Source organism: Bos grunniens, chromosome 6 (assembly GCF_055505025.1).
Source record: "Bos grunniens cultivar Pamir isolate PY7600 chromosome 6, Bosgru_T2T1.0, whole genome shotgun sequence".
NCBI classification, from domain to species: Eukaryota; Metazoa; Chordata; class Mammalia; order Artiodactyla; family Bovidae; genus Bos; species Bos grunniens.
The window spans coordinates 59,871,381-59,894,330 of record NC_141170.1 but is presented as its reverse complement, the minus strand read 5'-3'; the positions used below and the strand labels follow the sequence as shown (position 1 = coordinate 59,894,330).

At 39.1% G+C, this 22,950-nt stretch overlaps 1 protein-coding gene across 3 annotated transcripts in view; it reads right to left on the bottom strand.

The window, feature by feature from the left end:
- The window catches only part of UGDH (UDP-glucose 6-dehydrogenase), a 33,787-nt gene that overhangs the window by 9,946 nt on the left and 891 nt on the right, over positions 1 to 22,950 (bottom strand). The window contains exons 2-5 of one of the 3 annotated variants that reach the window (XM_086406084.1): positions 14,769 to 14,937; positions 4,105 to 4,206; positions 808 to 1,008; positions 502 to 699 (exon numbers count right to left, since the gene is read on the bottom strand). In XM_086406084.1, coding sequence (XP_086262210.1) covers positions 502 to 699; positions 808 to 1,008; positions 4,105 to 4,206; positions 14,769 to 14,930 — 663 coding nt within the window. In that variant the 5' untranslated portion in view covers positions 14,931 to 14,937. The remainder of the gene's footprint in view (positions 1 to 501; positions 700 to 807; positions 1,009 to 4,104; positions 4,207 to 14,768; positions 14,938 to 22,950) is intronic. The other 2 variants (XM_086406085.1, XM_086406086.1) reach the window with 2 other exon arrangements.

The window sequence follows — 22,950 nt, the reverse complement described above, 5'->3', positions numbered from 1 at the left end:
TTTTTAAAATTAGTATTTTAGTACACTCTATTTTCTTTTACATATTCTAAAATATTTTATACCTAAATATTTGATCCCATTATGAAATTATTTCATAATATACAAGAATATTATCTTCATAAGCATATCTTTTATTTAAAAAGTACCTAGGTAGCTTATCCAGAGAAGGCAGTGGCAACCCACTCTAGTACTCTTGCCTGGAAAATCCCAAGGATGGAGGAGCCTGGTAGGCTGCAGTCCATGGGATTGCAAACAGTCGGGCATGACTGAGCAACTTTACTTTCACTTTTCACTTTCATGCATTGGAGAAGAAAATGGCAACCCACTCCAGTGTTCTTGCCTGGAGAATCCCAGGGACAAAGGAGTCTAGTGGGCTGCCGTCTATGGGTTCGCACGGAGTCGAACACGACTGAAGTGACTTAGCAGCAGGTAGCTTATCAGGGTTAAAAGAAATAAGTCCTTGGCTTAAATTTAATAGAGAGTTGAGTGCTACATACTAACCAGTTTGGAAAGTTCTGAAGACCAAGTATTAGTGGTGAGGATCTTTTCTCTGGGAACCCAGTGCTCATACACAGCACACAGTGCTTGCACAGCTCTCTGGCCCTCTGGGGTTTCATCTCCTCCAATCAGTACTCTGTCTGGGTTCTTCAGGTCCTTGATGGCCGTTCCTTCTGCCAAGAACTCAGGGTTGGACAGCACCTAAAATCCCAATGCAAAGCAAAGTTTTAAGCTAGAATTAATTATGGACAACTCAAAGTACTGATATTTACATAAGAAGGTCAGATTCTAATGCTTCCTTTTTCATACCTGTAAATTCAAGTTGGGTTTTGTGTTTGCATCAAATATTCGACGAATACTTTCTGCTGCCCGCACTGGGACTGTGCTTTTCTCAGTCACAATTTTGTACCCGTGTGAGTTTTGCACAATGCGTCTAGCACAAGCTTCAATATACTTCAGATCTGCTGCACGGCCTTTTCCCATTCCATAGGTTTTGGTTGGTGTGTTCACCTGATGAAAGTATACGGAATTAAGAACAAAGTATCTGTGAAATGTTCACTTATATCAAGATATACCCTGGACCATCAACTGACTAGTCAAGTGGGAAGTCAATATCATCAGTAGCCCTGGTCTCACCCTCTCTTAGTTCCATGGAAATAATACATTTTATAAATATAATACCTTAGGGAACAGCTTGAAGTTCCTGGAGAACTCACTCATTACATTTCTACATTTCTATTGAGAAGCTACTATATATGTGTCAGAGTCAGGATTGCAGGATAGGCAGGGTCTAAGCTAAGACTAGGCTTCCCTCATAGCTCATATGGGCTTCCCTCATAGTTCAGTTGCTAAAGAATCCACCTGCAATGCAGGAGACCCTGGTTTGATTCCTGGGTCAGGAAGATCCGCTATAGAAGGGATAGGCTACCCACTCCAGTATTCTTGGGCTTCTCTTGTGGCTCAGCTGGTAAAGAATCCCCCTGCAATATGGGAGACCTGGGTTCGATCCTTGGGTTGGGAAGATCCCCTGGAGAAGGGAAAGGATACCCACTCCAGTATTCTAGCCTGGAGAATTCCATGAACTGTATAGTCCATGGGGTCACAAAGAGTCGGACATGACTGAGTGACTTTCACTTTCACTTCACTAAGCTAAGACTGGAGATATAAAGATGAAGGAGACTCCAAAAGGAGTTCATGGACCGAAATGAAATATAAGTTCTCTCTTCTTCTCCTGATTATATGAAACATATTATCCTAGTCTTTAAAAACTAAACTTAAAACCCCTTTTACTCTCCTTTTTTTATAGACCTATATCAATAAGTTTTTATAAATGTCTGCAGGGTCATTCACAAATGCTTTCTTGGCTATTTAGAACTAGAAGTTATCTAGCACCTCCAGGATACAGAATACTATGCAGACAAAGACTATCACATAGAAAGAAAAATAAACCATGAGTTCAGAGTCCAGGCATTTAGTTTTGGCTTAGCTGTATCATGTAACTGTGAGGAAGTATGGCTGCCTTTGTCTCAATGACCTCATTGGAAAATGAGAATGACACATTCTCTAAAATCTAACTCATGAGTTTCATAACATTCACGTAAAAGTGAAAATACTCTGCGAAGTCCAAACTTCTATATAGGAATACTTTTTGAACCAGTATGTAGCACCAATTTTCTTCTCTTGACAAGCTTATAACTTAATGGGAGACCAAATAAAAGAATGAAACCAAAATAAATCAAAACATGAAGATTTAGATGAGGTGTGAAAAGCATGAGAAAAATTTGTTTATATGCATGGAACAACTTAGGAAAAGACTTAGGTATGGAAGTCAGGGTGCAGTGGCGCACAGAAGGGCGAAAACGACTGATAAGACAATGTGAGACATGCTGGAGATGAGGGATGATCAGATGGTTTCCCCAGATAAAGGAGCTCTAAAGATACCAATTGAAAACTGATTCCATAGCATGAAACTATTCCTACCTGGAATTCGCCTAAAAATAATTTGGGTAATCTAGGATGGGAGAGAAGTATAAAAACGGATTGGGGATTTCCCTGGTGGTCCAGCGGTTAAGACTCCATTCTTCCACTGCAGGGGGTGTGGGTTTCATCCTTGGTTGGGGGAACTAAGATCCCACATACCCCGAGGAGCAGCCAAAAAATTATAAAACCAAAAAACATGAATGACCATGATGACTGTTGACAATGGAGAATGCATACGTAGGGGTTCATTATATTGTTGGTTCCATCTTTTGTATAAGTTTGCTATTTTTCATAATGAAAAGTATACAACAAGCACAGTTTTTAAAAAAACTGATGCAGAGAAAAATGGAAGCTAGATAGGAGTCATACCACAAAAATAACTCTAACAGGCACAAAAAGCAATAGCTTGGAAAGACTCAAGGGAGTCAAGGGAGCTCAGGCACTGTATAATCAGCTGTCTTTGCCAGAACACACTAAGGTAAACTCTATTGCCTTAAGAATAGATTATTTTTTTTTAATTTCTTTTTCTTACAGAAAAGTCCCCTATTCCCATTCTAGGTTGTGGTTATCCAAATGTTGGGACTAAGGTAACTTCTTGATTTTCTCCAAGCATCTAGATACTCCCAAATAATTTCTCCTTTTCTATGCCTCTACCCTAACCTTCTACAAGCTTGAGCAGACGAAGGATAGGTGAGTCACAAAACTGGCACCAGTTCCTCTGAAGTAATTTTTAAAAAGAAAGACTGAATTCATAGCACAGTTTCACCAAAGGTTTCATTACTACTTTCTCCTGGAGTTCATATTTCTTCACAGTACTGCTTTTGCCTCGATACACATAATCAATTCAACATCATCTCTACTCTATGGACACCCCTGGTGTTTCTTTATCTCATGAAACCCAGTCCAAGCTCATATCACTGGCTTTCCCCTTACTCCATTAGACTATAAAGGTATTAAGTCATATAACACCCTAGCTCAGCTACCACCTGGTGATAACTATACCATCACACACAGAATATTTGAGTCACCAAAACAGCAAGGAAAAAAGCTACTTTGGTTCACATATTGGATTACCAGAGTGTATTCCCAAGCATTGATTCTACTTTTTTTAATTACAAAGGTACAACAGGTAAGTTCTATTATGAACTGAAGTTATTTATGGATTAGCCTAACAACCTAATCAAGATATGCCAAGTTCCAAATAATTAATTTAAAATGATTTCTGGAATATAAATTCATCTAGATAGGAGATGGGTGCACAGTTGCAGCAAACTTTACCTGATTCTTTTTACCGTACCTACACCAAGCAGTGGAACCAAGAAACAACGAAATACATATACTATCATCCTAGGTGCTCACGTGTGCTCACAAGTTATCAACACTTCCTAATTCTAGATCTCAGACTAGAACTTTCTCTGAACTTATTTATTCAAGGATCTGAAATGATCAGAGGATCATAGCGTTTGGTGAAGTGTTAGATAAAATTAGTGAGAATCAAAATTCAACTGGACAACTTTATACTAAGTAATGCTATGGCTTAATGAAACTGGATTTATTATTAAAATACAATGAAACTTCTATACAGACAAGAATACATTAACTCATACAGCAAAGGAAAATACTTACAGAAATAAACACAAGATCAGCTTCCTTAATGGCATCATCAATATTGGTAGAAAAAAATAAATTTTTTCCTCGACAGGATTCTACCACTTCTTTTAGGCCTGGCTAAAAAGAGAAAAGAAAAGAAGTTGCACATAAATTTTACCAGCCAGATGAGATAACCCAATAGTATAGAATTGCATTCATTCAGGGAAAGGTCATGTTGTAATTTAAAGGTCTAGATTTGCTCTCAAATAACACCTCTGTAGAAAACTCAAAGATCAAACTGGTACCAAAGGCCATCTAATGCACATTACGTACATAACAAACAAAGCAAAACTGAACTTGAACAATTAGAGCAGCAGGTCAACTGAACACATTTCACTGTTGACCATGTTCCAGACTATTTCATAAGAGTTAACAGTTAACACCAAGTATTACATCATGATCAGGAAAGTCAAAGTCTTTTGTGATTTCAAGCAAACATTTGATTTTGCATCGTCATTATGAATGCGGGTTTACTCCCACGAATCCAGGTCATAGAACACAGGCCATTCAGACTAGGTGTGAAATAGTGGATTTACATTTCACATTTTACAATATTTACACATGCGTAAGTTTATAATTTTTCTAAGTCCTATTATAAGAAACATTTCTCCAAAGAAGACATACAGATGGCTAACAAACACATGAAAAGATGCTCAACATCACTCATTATCAGAGAAATGCAAATCAAGACCACTATGAGGTACCATTTCACACCAGTCAGAATGGCTGCGATCCAAAAGTCTACAACTAATAAATGTTGGAGAGGGTGTGGAGAAAAGGGAACCCTCTTACACTGTTGGTGGGAATGCAAACTAGTACAGCCACTATGGAGAACAGTGTGGAGATTCCTTAAAAAACTGGAAATAGAACTGCCTTATGATCCAGCAATCCCACTGCTGGGCATACACACTGAGGAAACCAGAAGGGAAAGAGACACATGTACCCCAATGTTCATTGCAGCACTGTTTATAATAGCCAGGACATGGAAGCAACCTAGATGTCCATCAGCAGATGAATGGATAAGAAAGCTGTGGTACATATACACAATGGAGTATTACTCAGCCATTAAAAAGAATTAATTTGAATCAGTTCTAATGAGGTGGATGAAACTGGAGCCTATTATACAGAGTGAAGTAAGCCAGAAGGAAAAACACCAATACAGTATACTAACGCATATATATGGAATTTAGAAAGATGGTAACAATAACCCTGTGTACGAGACAGCAAAAGAGACACTGATGTATGGAACAGTCTTATGGACTCTGTGGGAGAGGGAGAGGGTGGGAAGATTTGGGAGAATGGCATTGAAACATGTAAAATATCATGTATGAAACGAGATGCCAGTCCAGGTTCAATGCATGATACTGGATGCTTGGGGCTAGTGCACTGGGACGACCCAGAGGGATGGTATGGGGAGGGAGGAGGGAGGAGGGTTCAGGATGGGGAGCACATGTATACCTGTGATGGATTCATTTTGATATTTGGCAAAACTAATACAATTATGTAAAGTTTAAAAATAAAATTTAAAAAAAAAAGGAAAAAAAAAAAGAAATATGTCTATCAAAAAAATTACTTTCCCATATAATTTTTTAAGTTGATATGTTATACTTTCATTTTTATTCAGTTCAAGAAATTTCTCTTTTTTTGTCTGTGTGGCATGCAGGATCTTAGTTTTCCTGACCAGGATCAAACCCTTGCCCCCTGCAGTGGAAGTGTGGAGTCTTAACCCTTGGACAGCCAGGGAAGTCCCTGACGTCACCAATTATAGCAACTGTTTCCTTATTTTGACTAGGTTCTAGAAAATTAGAGTAAAGGGTTATTTTACAGAGAAGATCTAATTCAATCCTATATATAATCTTCTGGACTTCCCTGGTGGCTATCTTCTAATATTTAAATTAAAGTAACCTAAAATCAAAGCAATGCAGAATTTATAGTAAGTCTTAATAAGACTTCAACATGAACAACTACATTATTCCATTAAAATCAATGGGATATTTGTAGATATCCAAAACAAATGCAGAAGCAGTTTATAATATAGGTTCTACTTCTTATTAGGTTCATTATGTAATTGTCATAATTAGTATTTCAAATTTATATGGTACTTTTTAATGGAAAAACTCAAATCCTTTCATAGGTTAAAATTAGCTTTTGTTTTATTCAGAAAAAGCAAAGCAAATTATCCAGTTTGGTTTTTTTAGAAGTAGTTATTAAATGGCTTTTTTAAATGAACAAAATGAACATTAAAGTAATAACTACTTAATAAATATGGTAACACAAAATGTTTTCATTGTTAAATATTAACAGAATCTACTATTCTGTTCTCTGAGTAAAAACATGAATACCTTATTACCAAGTTTTATCTGATGGTCATTACTATTTCCTTCTTAGGCAGTAAAAATGCCTAATTTTATTACTGTAGTTTTGACCCATAAAATATAAACTTATAACACTAACCACTGGACAACCAGGGAAAAAAATCACAATGAACACAACTCTGTGGACCCCAAGTACACTTAGCTGAGTTTTTCAATGTAGCTTGGTAATACTTTTACTTGTCCTCTCATTCTGAGATTACTGCTCCAACCTACACACAGGTTCTTCAGAGGATTGTACCTCCCACGTTCCAACAACTGAGATTGACCAATCTTCCAGTCACTTTTATTTCCTGTTCCCACCAACTAAACAGTTTCTTTATCCATTCTTATTTGCATGCCTGTGTGCTCAGTCCTGTCTGACCCCAGTGACTGTAGTCTGTCAGGCTCTCCTGTCCACGGGATTTTGCTGGCAAGCATATTGGAGCGGGTTGCCATTTCCTCTTCCAGGACATCTTCCCAACTCAGAGACCAAACCCTAGTCTCTTGAACTGGCAGGTGGATTCTTTACCACTGAAACACCTGGGAAGCCCCATCCTTGTTTACTTCCCTCCAATTTCTGAGAAGGGGACTTTCAAGGCCAATTCCTCTTCTTGTGCTTTTGACCTCATCATCTTTGCTATTTTTCTAGACTTTATTCCATCAGTTAGCTCCTTTCTTCTTATACTTTTGACCTTTCCTTCTCTATGTGATTTGTCTACCTTAGTTTATTAACATGCTTGATTCTTTATCAACCATAGGAAAAAAATATAAATTAAAAAAAATCGTCTTTACCCCATGTCCCTCTCCAGTGACCACCATCTTTATTTCCTTATTAAACTTTTTAAGAGTCATTCCTTTTCTACACTCTTACTTCTCCAATCTCCTACCACTTGTAATTGTTCTTGTAAAAGTTGCAATGGCCCCCATAATATTGAATTTCAAGAATATGTCTCATCTCTTATTCCCCCTGTATCTGTCATAATTGACAGCTTATTCACTCAGCAAATACTTGTCAAGCAGTTACTGAGTACTGGCCACTGTGTTAGTCACTCATAATCAAGACATACTTCTTTATGGAGTTTGCACTACTAAAACTCTTCTGGCTTTTGGTTCACCTTCTCTAAACTATTCTCCTTGGCTTCCCTAAGGCACTTCTTCCTCCACCCACCATCAAACATTGGTATTTTCCAGGGTTCTGCCCTTGACTCATGCTCTATTCTCACTACAGGTCCTTCCTGAGAGCTAACCTACTCTGATTTTACTGCTGCCTGCATAATATATTTTTTTAATACCTGGATAATCTTAACTTTACATCTTCAGACTTGGATTCTTTTTTTTCTTTATGGCCATGCCTTGTGGCATGTGGAATCTTAGTTCTCCAACCAAGGATTGAACCCAGGCCACGGCTGTGAAGGTGCCAAGACCTAAATCACTGGACCACCAGGGAATCCCCCAGCCCTAAATTCCAGAATATCATTCTAGATTCATTCCTCTCCTTCATCCTTTTATATAATCGACAGTCAAGTCTGATCATTTTTCTTTCTAAATATTTCCCTTGGGAATTCCCTAGTGGTCCAGGGGTTGGGATTCTGAGCTCTCAGTGCTGAGGGCCTGGATTCAGTCCCTGGTTGGATCACACAAGCCTCAGTAGTCAGTCAGTTCAGTTGCTCAGTCGTATCCAACTCTTTGTGACCCCCTGGACTGCAGTACGCCAGGCCTCCCTGTCCATCACCAACTCCTGGAGTTTACTCAAACTCTTGTCCATTGAGTCAGTGATGCCATCCAGCCATCTCATCCTCTGTCATCCCCTTCTCCTCCTGCCTTCAATCTTTCCCAGCATCAGGGTCTATTCCAATGAGTCAGTTCTTTCCATCAGGTGGCCAAAGTATTGGAGTTTCAACTTCAGCATTAGTCCTTCCAATGAATATTCAGTACTGATCTCCTTTAGGATAGACTGACTGGATCTCCTTGCAGTCCAAGGGACTCTCAAGAGTCTTCTCCAACACCACAGTTCAAAAGCATCAACTCTTTGGCACTCAGCTTTCTTTATAGTTCAACTCTCACATCCATACATGACTACTGAAAAAACCATAGCTTTGACTAGACGGACCTTTGTTGGAAAAGTAATGTCTCTGCTTTTTAATAAGCTGTCTAGGTTGGTCATAACTTTTCTTCCAAGGAGCAAGCATCTTTTAATTTCATGCCTACAGTCACCATCTGCAGTGGTTTTGGAGCCCGCCAAAATAAAATCTGTCACTGTTTCCCCATCTATTTGTCATGAAGTGATGGGACCAGATGCCATGATGTTAGTTTTCTGAATGTTGAGTATTAAGTCAACTTTTTCACTTTCCTCTTTCACTTTCATCAAGAGGCTCTTTAGTTCTTCTTCACTTTCTGCCCTAAGGGTGGTGTCATTTGCATATCTGAGGTTATTGATATTTCTCCCAGCAATCTTGATTCCAGCTTGTGTTTCATCCAGCCCAGCATTTCTCATGATGTACTCTGCATATAAGTTAAATAAGTAGGGTGACAATATACAGCCTTGATGTACTCCTTTTCCTATTTGGAACCAGTCTGTTGTTCCATGTCCAGTTCTAACTGTTGCTTCCTGACCTGCATACAGATTTCTCAAGAGGCAGGTCAGGTGGTCTAGTATTCCCATCTCTTGAAGAATTTTCCACAGTTTGTGGTGATCCACACAGTCAAAGGCTTTGGCATAGTCAACAAAGCAGAAGTAAATGTTTTTCTGGAACTCTCTTGCTTTTTCGATGCTCCAACGGATGTTGGCAATTTGATCTCTGGTTCCTCTGCCTTTTCTAAATCCAGCTTATATATCTGAAGTTCATGGTTCATGTACTGTTGAACCCTGGCTTGGAGAATTTCAAGCATTACTTTGTTAGTGTGTGAGATGAGTGCAATTGTGCGGTAGTTTGAGCATTCTTTGGCATTGCCTTTCTTTGGGATTGGAATGAAAACGGACCTTTTCCAGTCCTGTGGCCACTGCTGAGTTTTCCAAATTTGCTGGCTTATTGAGTGTGGCACTTTTACAGCATCATCTTTTAGGATTTGAAATAGCTCAACTGGAATTCTATCACCTTCACTGGCTTTGTTCATAGTGATTCTTCCTAAGGCCCACTTGACTTTGCATTCCAGGATGTCTGGCTCTAAGTGAGTGATCACACCATCGTGATTATCTTTGAGAACCTCACGAACAGTATGAAAAGGCAAAAAGATAGGACACAAGCCTCAGGGCAAAGTAAAAAAAAAAAAATTTCTCTAATCTAGTGAGTCTCAGAGTGAGTGCAGTGAGGATGGAATGACTCTCAAGGAAGCTGTGCATTCAAAAGAGCTCATTAAATACAATAATTACATATGATTTATCATTTCTTTATCAGTGACCAGGACTTAAACATTAATCACCAAGAATCTCTCTAATATGAAAATTTGTATTTACAAAGAAAAATCAATACCATAAATTTTAATAGTATTCTTGAAAACAAATATATACTTGCATATTTTATTTATTTTTTTTAAAGAAATATTCTTTTTCTTTTAATTTTATGTAGTTTTGGCTGCGCCGGGTCTTCGCTGCAAGTGGGAGCCACTCTCCAGCTGGGGCGCCTGGGCCTCTCACTGCAGTGGCCTCCCCTGCTGCAGAGCACAGGCTCCAGAGCTTGCAGGCTGAAGCAGTCCCAGCTCCTGGGCTCCACAGCACAGGCTCAATAGTTGTGGCACCTGGGACTAGCTGCTCCATGGCATGTGGGGTCCTCCTGGACCAGGGATTGAACCTGCGTCCCCTACCCTGGCAGGTGGACTCTTCACCACTGAGCCACCAGGGAAGCCTGGTTGCTTATTTTAACTGCATTATAGGATACAGATTTAAGGAGGAAGTTGATTGCAAAGGTATCTAAAGTTTCTCCGGAAATAAAATATTTCTCTGCCTTGTCCAAGATAGGTCAGTGTAAAATCACAACTGGTAACAATACATATAAGCTACTCAGTAAAGGAATTCATAAAACAGCATGAACTCTGGTTAAACCTGTCATTTGTTTTTCTTCTTTCACAGTTCTCCCTATTTGACATTTCACCTAACGTTCACACCTTCAATATGGCCAAGGAAATGTGTAGGAATAGTTTTACAACACAAAATAAAAAAAAAAAAAATGGAACAAAGGCCTAACATATATTTGAAAATGGATAATTGGGTCACACGGCTCATTTTCCCAATTTTTTCCCCCAATTTTTTTTTTTAAATACACAATGCTACGGAAATAATTTATTTTCTTCTGATTTATAAATTCCTTCAGCAGGTATCTTTTAACAACTGATGTCTAAGAAAGACACGTGAAAATTACAAGCCTAAAGTCATTTACTTGCTAAGAGGAAAACCATTCTACTTGCTAAAACAAGAATCTTCTTGTTATAAGAAGATTCCTTCTAGAATTTTAAAGTAGCAGTGCCATGTTTTTAACCTCCAAAGTCAGCTGGGTTTTACTGAAAGACTCCATTTCTTTGCAAGCTACACTAACTAGTACAGAACTAAAATAGCTGCTTAGGTTATCATCGTCTAATTTTCTGGAGTAGATATATTAAAATGAGATAAAAATAAGACTATGAAGACCAAATAATTACAACTTTAAATAAAGCCAATACAATTATGGAATGTTAGAGTTCTGAGAACTCAAACATTGTTTCTAATGGGCACCAGTGCTAGACAGACTTTCAAATGCTTTCGATTCTATTTAAAGAGATTTAAAGGAGAAAAAATTTATGAAATAAAAGTGTGAAACAACAAGAAAGATTTTTGATTTTTTTGGTAGGTTAGTGAGAAAAAACAAGTAAGATATGGAAAAAAATCATCTTAGATCTTAATTCTTTTTTTCTAAGTATATATCCCAATGGAAGGAATGATGCTAAAACTGAAACTCCAGTACTTTGGCCACCTCATGTGAAGAGTTGACTCACTGGAAAAGACTCTGATGCTGGGAGGGATTGAGGGCAGGAGGACAAGGGGACGACAGAGGATGAGATGGCTGGATGGCATCACTGACTCGATGGATGAGTCTGAGTGAACTCCGGGAATTGGTGATGGACAGGGAGGCCTGGCGTGCTGCGATTCATGGTGTTGCAAACAGTCGGACACGACTGAGCGACTGATCTGATCTGATCCCAATTGGATTCAATATCAATGTAGAACATACTATTTTTTTGGAGGAATTTAACTTCTAATTTTTCAAAAAAGCAACAAAAGTATACATGGCAAGTTGAGATCACCCTCTCACTTCTCTTGTGGCTGACTATTACTTTTATTTTGGGTTTTGGGCTGTTGTTTATTTTTATTTAAGTATTGTTAATTTATAATATTGTGTTAGTTTCAGGTCTATATTATAGTGACTTTTGTAGATTATACTCCATTATAGGTTGTTACTAGATGATGGGTATAATTCCCTGTGCTATACAGGATAATTTTGTTGCTTATCTACTTCATATAGTTTATATCTGTTAATTCTATATCTCTAATTTGCCCCTTCTCCCTTCCCTCTCCCCTTTGGTAATCCCAAGTTTTCTGTATCTGTGGAACACACTATCTTTAATTTAAAGCACTGAAGTCTCAGGAAAAAGTTTCAAATTTCAGATAATAGAAACAGCACTGGTCTTCCATGGAGTCTCAAAGAGTTGGATACAACTTAGCAACTGAGCAACATCTGGGTTTCCCTGGTGGCTAAAGAATCTGCCTGCCAATGCAGGAAACACGGGTTGGAACCCTGGTCTGGAAACACCTCACCTGCCATGGAGTAATTAAGCCTGCACGCCACAACTATTGAGCCTGTGCTCAGAGCCTGGGAACCACAACTAGTGAGCGCTCATGCATCCCAACTAGAGAGCAGCCCTCGCTCGTCCCAACTAGAAAAACCTTGGCATCAACAGAGACGCAGCACAGTCAATAAATAAATAAATAAAATTATTTTTTTAAAAACAGTACTAATAATAAGAATCTAACTAGGCAACATGCCTTCTGATCAACTAATGTTTTTGTTTTCTCCAAGAAAAAAAATCTAAAGCCAATATATTATAGATAGCTTATACTTCTTCTAGTTCGAGATAATCTTTTTTTTAAGTAAAAATTTTAGTGAAGTAAAAAAAAGTTTTAAACAGTACATATACTTTAGCACAGAAAAGTGCTCAGTTTTCAGAAGTGAACACACTTGTGTAATCACTATCCATACAAGAATTAGAAGAATATTAACAGGGGAGTTCCCTGGTGGTCTAGTGGTTAGGATTCTGGGCTTTTACTACTGTGGCCTGCATTCAGTCTCTGGTTGGGGAACTGAGATCCTACAAGCCTGGCTGGGTCAACAAAACAAAACCAAAAAACATTAAATCAAAGCCTGCAGTATGTCCTCTTCTAGTAACTACAACCCCTCAAACTACCATCATGCTGAATTCTACCACCAGACCAGTATATCTATATTTGAACTTTATATAAATGGGATACACAGTATGGACTACCTTGTGTCCAATGACTTGTTACTTTTATGAGAATTTAAACATATGCTTGCATGCAGGAGTAGTTTCATTGATTTTTCAATGTAGTATTATATTAAACTATAATTTATGTATCCATTCTATTGCTAATTAACATGTAGGGTGTTTCCCATTTGGGGTTATTAGGAATAACACTGTTAATAATACTGTCTTTTGGTGCATATATGTGAGCTTTTCTGTTGCATATACACCTTGAAGTGGAATTCCTAAGTCAGACTACGCATATTTTCAGTTTTAATAATTAATGTTGAGACATTTTACAAATTGGCTGTACCAATTTATGTTCTGATCAGCAGTATATAAGTGTTTCCTCGGTGGCTCAGTGGTAAAAAATCTGCCTGCAACGCAGGAGACATGGGTTCGATACCTGGGTTGGGAAGATCCCCTGGAGAAGGAAATGGCAACCTACTCCAGTATTCTTGCTTGGGAAATCCCATGGACAGAGGAGCCTGGAAAGCCATAGTCCATGGGGTCTCAGAGAGTTTGACACAACTTAGCAACTGAACAACAGCAGGGCATACAGTTCCAATTGCCCTAAATCCTTGTCAACACTTGGCATTGTCAGCAGTCATAATTTTAGCCATTCTGTTACACTTTGTGTTTGAAAAGTTATGCTGGCATAATAATTATGTAATAATTCAGTCATCAACTGAATGACTGGATATAAATATGGTTCACAAGATTTCAGATGACTTCCAGCCCTTTTATGGATATCAGAATTATTAAACTCTTAATCAAGTTATCTTTCCAAAATGCTTCTAAAAATCCCCACAAACCAAAATAGTAGTAATGTTATCTAACAGGGAAAGAAATGCTATCACACTGAGGTATTTAAAGAAGTATTATGGGAGGTTCATCTGGTAGAGGAAGAAAGGCTCAAGCACAAACAGAAGCTACCACATACACAGAGGGCTTCTAAAAAAATTCTAAGTCTGATTGAGATATTAACAAATCTTGGATTTCTATTCACAGACCTATAAATAGCAGGCAGATTTATCTTACAGAGATTTCCCCTTCTAAAGACTGCTTAAAGACTATAGTTGATAAGAGTCTTATAAATAACAAAACTTTTCTGGGGGGAAAAAAAAAAGAATATATTGATGTTGGAGAAAAATGCTATCCTCAAAACTTTCAAATGCTTTTCTGTTGGGTTTCAAAAGGATAATATCATGAACTCTTTTCACTATGAAAACTTAAAAAAAATGAAACCTTACTTAATAAAATAGAGACACATTTTCCTAACTATGAGTTCTCTAAATTAAAGAAATACTGAAATTCCAATTTAAACAAATTTGTGATACTGAACACTAAACATGAAAGACACCATTTATTCATTCAAGGTTTATCTGATATAAATACAATAATCCAAAAATATAATAGGCTTACATGAATCAATATTAGAAACAACCAGTTTTTTAATTTCTATTTTCACAGAATGCCACTTTTTAATTGCACTATTATAATATGGTAGCCATACTAACAGACAAAATTAGAAAATAGAGAAGAAAATTACTCGTCATCTCACTCCACTAATACAACAATTACTAATATTCAGTAAACTTTTTTCTACACATTTTTCCTAGGCATATCTGACATAATTATAATGTTCATAATATGTATTTAGACTTTTCCATTTTATTCCTATCAGTTACAGTCATAGAGTTTTACATCAAATTAAATTAGCAAAAAAAGTAAGAAAGCAAAGAGCATAAGAACAATGCATTGTTTAATATGGTTTACCTCATAAATAGGAAGTGTAGGAGAGTTCCATGCATTGATTCTTGATTCATTGATATCAACAACCGTCACCCTGATTTCAGGGCACATGTGAGCAATGACACTACACGTGGGTCCACCAACATAGCCTGCACCGATGCAGCAGATCTTCTTAATTTCAAACATGACTGTACTAGAAGAGAAACAGTAAGACTGACTACTGAGAGCAGAAAATTTAAAGAAATCACACTGCACATTCATCACACTTTATAAAAACTGTCAAGGTGACAGGTATAGGGAAAGATTTCCTACATTCAGACCCATTAAGAATTATGAAAACAGTGATTAAAAAAAAAAGTAACACTCCAACTGGATGACCTAGCCTGTTCTCAGCTGAACCAGCACGAAACATGGAAAAAATTATAGTAACTGATATTACTGAAAAAGTCTGACAAAGATTATAATGACCTATACCAGACCACCTGACCTGCCTCTTGAGAAATCTGTATGCAGATCAGGAAGCAACAGTTAGAACTGGACATGGAACAACAGACTGGTTCCAAATAGAAAAAGGAGTACGCCAAGGCTGTATATTGTCACCCTGCTTATTTAACTTATATGCAGAGTACATCATGAGAAACGCTGGACTGGAAGAAGCACAAGCTGGAATCAAGATTGCCGGGAGAAATATCAATAACCTCAGATATGCAGATGACACCACCCTTATGGCAGAAAGTGAAGAGGAACTAAAAAGCCTCTTGATGAAAGTGAAAGTAGAGAGTGAAAAAGTTGGCTTAAAGCTCAACATTCAGAAAAGGAAGATCATGGCATCCGGTCCCATCACTTCATGGCAAATAGATGGGGAAACAGTAGAAACAGTGTCAGACTTTATTTTTTTGGGCTCCAAAATCACTGCAGATGGTAATTGCAGCCATGAAATTAAAAGACGCTTACTCCTTGGAAGGAAAGTTATGTCCAACCTAGATAGCATATTCAAAAGCAGAGACATTACTTTGCCAACAAAGGTCCGTCTAGTCAAGGCTATGGTTTTTCCTGTGGTCATGTATGGATGTGAGAGTTGGACTGTGAAGAAGGCTGAGCGCCGAAGAACTGATGCTTTTGAACTGTGGTGTTGCAGAAGACTCTTGCGAGTCCCTTGGACTGCAAGGAGATCCAACCAGTCCATTCTGAAGGAGATCAGCCCTGGGATTTCTTTGGAAGGAATGATGCTAATGCTGAAACTGCAGTACTTTGGCCACCTCATGCGAAGAGTTGACTCATTGGAAAAGAGAGCAATATGCTTAGCAATATGCATACTCTGATGCTGGGAGGGATTAGGGGCAGGAGGAGAAGGGGACGACAGAGGATGAGATGGCTGGATGGCATCACTGACTCAATGGACGTGAGTCTCAGTGAACTCCAGGAGTTGGTGATGGATAGGGAGGCCTGGCGTGCTGCAATTCATGGGGTCGCAAACAGTCGGACACGACTGAGCGACTGAACTGAAGTGAACTCTACTGAATATTTAGAAAGTCAAGCAGCACAATAAAAACTTTACTCTCTAACACAGTAGCATAACTTTGATTGCCAAGGGAAAATCATAGGTGAACACACCCGTGCAATTCTTGCTTAACTAAATGTTGGTGTACAAAGGTCAGCTTTATGACAGATTTAGACTAGAATGACAGATATTAAGATTAGTTCTAAGCCCAGAATTGACCTGAGATTATATTCCCTGCACAGTTTGGCTTCAGCAATTCTTTCCTAGGTACTGGACAAAGATCTTAAACTCTATTTCAATTTTAATCAGAAACTATGAAATAGTTAAAGGGAAGTAATTTCTGTAGTTGGGCTTTCGTAGCTCAGTTGGTAAAGAATCAGCCTGCAATTCAGGAGACCTGGGTTCGATCCCTGGATTGGGAAGATCTCCTGCAGAAGGAAATGGCAATCCACTCCAGTATTCTTGCTGGGAGAATCCCATAGACAGAGGAACCTGGCGGGCCAGTCAATGGGGTCACAAGAATTGGACACGACTTAGCTACTTAGACTAATTTCTGTAGTTAGCAAAGCTATGTCACAGATTTTGATGACTTTTCAAGTGATTAGGTGAACTGATTCACACTAATCAAAATGACAAGGGACTGAGTTATACAAAAGAATGTCAGTTTATTCAGTAATAAGAACAAAAATAATCAAACTGATCAAATTCTTAGAAATTTTGTCCTTGCCAAGGACTAAATCTAATCTCAGACATCATCTGATCTAACCCATTCATGGATTCCAAAGAGAAGGAAAATGGAAATTAGAGAGTTTAAGAACCTGTTAGTATATTGCTGCATGGATCAGAGAAGGTAATATGGAAGGCTCACCTAATTACAATGCCTGGCAAGTATATCCCTATAGTGAAAAAAGGTACACAAAGCACATAATTAAGATGATCCAATTCCCCCTGATATGAATTTGCACTAATCAAACAATGTTCTAATCTTCACTGGTTCTCTGGGTAAGCTTCCCTACTGGAAATGAATGGCTTGACAACCCATACAAGTATCCTGGTCTGTGCTAATAAACAAATAATCTGGTTTATAAATTGATCTTTTGGTTATGATTAGAAGATATCAACTCCCAGAGTCTGATCTCTAATGACTCCTTTTTTCTTTTTTGGCTGTGTGGCTTATGGGATCCTAGCTACCTGACCAGGGATCAAACCCCAGCCCCCTGCAGAGGAAGCAGAGAGTCCTAACCACTGGACTGCCAGGGAATTCCCTCTAATGACCTTTTAATAACTTAAAAAGGAATTTTAGTAAAACAGTAAATATGTACAGAATTTGTAACCTAATGACTTTTGAAAGAGAGCAATATGCTTAGCAATATGCATACAAAGTAATATTTTAAATGTATTTTTATTTTGAATAGGTAATAATTCATATGAATCAAAAATTAAATCTGAGGCATTCCCTAGTGGTCCTGTGGTTAAACACTTTCACTGCAGTGGGTCTGGATTTAGTCCCTGGTCAGGGAACTAAGATTCCACCTTGGGGCAGCCAAAAAATATCTGTGTAATAAGGTAAACAGAAGCCTCACACCTACCCCATCCTTATCGACTATGCTACCACAGGAAGCCTTTGTTAATATTCCAGGATTCACCTTAAGAAAAACACTGAGCCTAGAAAAATAAACTTTTGGCAACCATGTATCTTTCATTATTTCACCTTTCTATCTTTCAGTTCTGCCTGTTAATACTCTCCCAGCCTCAAGTGCCCTACAGACAAGGAAAATGTACAGGGAGATATGACTGCGTTGGAATTGCTAAGTGGCTAAAGCTGAGGGGAATGTTCTGAAAGTTCCCACCTGTGGGAGGGAGAGTTGGGCCTGGAGCAGGCTTACCAAAGATGTATCTCCAGCATTCACTGCTGCTATCCCCTCTACAGAAGAAGAATCTTGGCATCTGGTTGCAGAAAAAATGCCTCAACTTTCTTCAGGCTTATCCCCTTCTTCTCCTTGATGAAAAATTAACATTCCCAACTTATGGGTCTACTGTGTGGGCACAGCAGAGAATTTGGCCATAGAATAATATAGGTCCTGACCCTCAACTACTTAACAATTTATTTAGGGAATAATTCAACTGAAAAGCATTTATTAAAGACCCCACTATGTATCAGACACTATTGTTCTATGTACTATAGATACAACAGTGACCAGGACAGACAAGAGTTCCTACCTTTAGGTGGTTATATTTTAGTAGGAGAGCACGCAAACAAAACAATGGCAGTTGTGGTAAACTCCACATAAAGGAAATAAAGGAAAAGCTGAAAAAGAAACACTGTGGGGAATGGACTATTTTATTTAGGGTAAAGCAAGTCTCTCTGAGGTGACTTTTAAACTGACTTAAAAGATAAAGAGAGAAGGCAATGGCACCCCACTCCAGTACTCTTGCCTGGAAAATCCCATGGATGGAGGAGCCTGGTAAGCTGCAGTCCATGGGGTCGCTAAGAGTCGGACACGACTGAGCGACTTCACTTTCACTTTTCACTGTCATGCGTTGGAGAAGGAAATGGCAACCCACTTCAGTGTTTTTGCCTGGAGAATCCCAGGGACAGGGGAGCCTGATGGGCTGCCGTCTATGGGGTCGCACAGAGTTGGACACGACTGAAGCGACTTAGCAGCAGCAGCAAAAGATAAAATGGAATCAGTCACACCCAGATAACATGGTTAAATTATACAAGGGAGTATAACCAACTAGATGACAAAATAAGTGTTAAAGTCCAGAGGAATCAAAATAAGAAACCTACATCGAGGGAAATGTAAAAGACTGGCCTAAAGAATGAATTGGATATAGAAAGGAAATATAAGAGAGGAGGGCATTTCAGATGACAGGAGGGAACAGATAAGGACTTACATACAGAAATGAGTCCAAAGAAGTGAGACGATCTGCCTAGTTACAAGGAAAAAAAAAAGTGGATGTTAAGTAGTGAGAGGCAATGTTATACGCCAGCCTGGATGGGAACGAGGTTTGGGGGAGAATGGATACATGTTTATGTATGACTGAGTCCCTTTGCTATTCTGCTGAAACTACCACAACATTGTTAATTGGAGCTTCCCTGGTAGCTCAGCTGGTAAAGACTCCACCTGCAATGCAGGAGACCCCAGTTCGATTGCTGGGTTGGGAAGATTCCCTGGAGAAGGGATAGGCTACCCACTTCAGTATTCTTGGGCTTCCCTGGTGGCTCAGATGGTAAAGAATCTGCCTGCAATGCAAGAGGCCTGGGTTCGATCCTTGGGTTGGGAAAATCCTTTGGAGGAAGGCATGGCAACCCACTTCAGTATTCTTGCCAGAAGAATCCCCATGGATGGAGGACCCTGGAGGGCTACAGTCCATGAGGTCACAAAGAGTCAGACATGACTGAGCAACTAAGTACACACACCCCAATACAAAATAAAAAGTTTTGTTTTTTAAAAAATAATTTTATTTATTTATTTATTTTGCTGTGCTGGGTCTTAGTTGCTGCTCAGGCTTTTCTCTAGTTGCAGTGAGTGGGGGCTACTCTGTAATTGCGGTGGATGAGGTTCTCATTGCAGGCGTTTCTCTTGCTCTGGAGCACCAGTTCAGGGAGCTCGGGCTTCAACAGTTGCAGCTCCCAGGCTCCAGAGCACAGGATCAATTCACTGTTAGTTGCTCCTCAGCATGTGGGATCCTCCTGGATCAGGGACTGAACTCATGTCTCTTGGATGGGCAGGTGGATTCTTTACCACTGAGCCACCAGGGAAGCCCCCAAAAGTTTAAAATTACAAAAGAAAAAAAAAGTATTAACAGGTAATAATTGTCTTCTAGAGTGGAAATGAATTGGAAGTGGGTCTTGAATGCCTTTTTCAGGAAGGTATGACCATAAAAATCCATGAGGCTATAATTTAATAACTTAAGGAAACTGCTGAAAGTAATCATAACAATCAAAGGCATTAATGTATCTAAAGCCTAACAAGCTCCATTGAAGAAAAAGAAGAGGGAATGATCAGCTTGGAGCCTGGAAAAGGAACGTTAAGAAGAAGAATGACGTTTATTTCAGAGCTGTCTAAAGAGTGACACAGAATCTGGAAGTCAGAAGTGTTCTGGGTTCAGAACAGTGAGGCAAGAAAAGGCTTTCCCAATGCTTGGATGGCAAATTACCCCCAAATTCTTGGCTCTGATTCTACTCTGCCTTATGAGTTCAGATTGCCAGGAATTGTAACACTAGAAAGGGATGACCTGGGTTTGAGACATCAGTATTCCAGGCACTAGAATAAAATTTCCCTACTGTATTAGCAAGTTTCCATCCTAGTATATCCATCAGTCTCTTATGAGCTTAGGCATCATAAGTTAACACCTAAAACCTCATTGACCATGGGTCTGTGGGAGAAAAAAAAATCAACCTTCCAGATCTGTAATGCTGAAGGTCAAGTCCTGAACTGTGACAAATCTGAAGGACTACCACACACAGCAACACCCTTACTGGATAGATGGCCTCTCTAATCAAAACCAAGATATGTGGAATACCTAAAAAGTGAACTCTCAAAGGACTTTTGAATGACAGGATTTTATGTTATCACTTAACCCATAGTCAAGAGGTTGTAAGGACAGCCTATGCCCTCAATCTCAACCAGAACAGGTTCTGTTAACATTCTTACACTAAACATGGGTTGAATATCTACATGATGAACTCTTGGGCTCAAGAGTTTAATAAGGTGGTCCCAGGCTAACATTTCTCTGCTGCTCTTCACCCAAGCACCTAGAATAGGCTCTCAATAAATATTAATTGGATAAGTAACTCTTATTAAGGGTCTTTTTGAGATGAAAACTGTTATTTGAATATTTTTAGCTCAGACGGCTTATCACAGTATTTTTGCAGATTGTCCAAAATCCTATCATCCTTTCTCTTGAGGTAGAACTTTAGCATGTCTTCTCAGAGCTACTTCTTTAAAAAAAAAAAAAAAAAAGATTATGGCTGTGCTGGGTCTTCAGTGCTGCTTGCAGGCTTGCTCCAGTTGTGGTGGCTGGTGGGGTCGGGGGCTACTCTTTGTTGCAGTGCAAGGGCTTCTCAGTGCAGTAGTTTCTCTTGTTGCACAGCACAAGCTCTAGGCGCACGAGCTTCATTACTTGTGACGCACAGGCTCAGTAGCTGCAGCTCCTGGGCTCTAGAGCGCTGGCTCAGGGGTTGTGGCTCACCAGCTTAGTTGCTCCGCAGCATGTGGGACCTTCCTGAACCAGGAATTGAACCTGTGCTCCCTGCCTTGGCAGGCGACTCTTTACCACTGAGCCACCAGGGAAGCCCCCAGAGTTACTTCTTATCCACCTTGGTTGCCAGGCCATATTCAGCTTGCCTTTCATATAAACAGCTAGGGTAAACTGCTGATGGCAGGTGGGCCTGTATTATAGAACTACATGTGTTTTGGGGTACCCCTGTGTTGCTATTTCATATGGCTCGCAGATGACAATGGGGAAATTACTGAAGAAGCCCGATGTACCATCTTTGCAAGTCCAATAAATTACCACTTGGAAGTTTCAACAAAATCGTCAATAAGCTTTAATATGAAGCTTGATACAGTGTTAGTGATGTACTTTACCTGACACAGATATCTTCTGGTACCACTTTAAATTTCTACTTTTATATACCTTCTGATCCTCTACTGTGCTGTCCGGGAAATGGTAATATTTGCTTAAGAACGAGTCAGTTTGAAATGACTTTTGACCCCGTGTTTTGGGAAAGTCACAGCAATCCAAGCTGTTCCAAACTATTTTTCTTTAAAAATTTTACAAATTCAGATCAATATTTCAACCTACAAGCTCTGGCTAACAAAGAGCAAACCTCCTATTACAATCTAAGGTGAATATAATCCCTCCATCTCCACCCCTCTTCAGTATACTCTATAACTACCCAGTATAATGGGCTTCCCTGGTGGCTAAGTGGTAAAGAATCCACCTGCCAGTGCAAGAGATGCAGGTTCAATCCCTGGGTCAGGAAGATCCCCTGGAGAAGGAAATCATAACCCACACCAGTATTCTTGCCTGGGAAATGCCAAGAACAGAGAAGCCTGTCAGGCTACAGTCCATGGGGTTGCAAAAAAGTCGGATGCAGTTTAGTGACTAAACAACAACAAAGCTAAGGCAATGGATGTCACATCAACTTCACACATCATTTTAGACATTTCAGAAATTAAATACTAACAAATGCCTGACCTGGGGGAAATATTTAGTCAATGAATAAGACTGTTAACTTTATATCTAATGGGTTTCATGTAAAGCTGTGGAAACAACAAGAGAGAAGATGGAGTATGAGTATTGGGTGCAGATTTCCTATTAAAGGAGTACAGCAACAGGAGAAGAAATGAGGCTCTTTAAATCAGGGTTGTCCATCCCTTACCTTAAACTAGATGCTGGGCACTACCAAGCACATCTCAGAGCACACAGTAACCTCTTTCATTTCCAGAACCACCCTCCTACCCACCAAGAAACAGACCAGACTACAGTTGTCCATTTCTTAGGGGATTTGAATAAACTCACAGACTCGCTGTGTCTTTGAGGGCAGTCAATGAACAGTTCCTCCTCTGTATATCCCTGAAAAGTTCCCTATCAGTGAATCCTTCTTTTCTATACACCAGAATTCTTGACCTTACTCAATTATTTTCCTATATACAAGAAGGTATAATTTTTCAAGGTCTCACACAAACATGA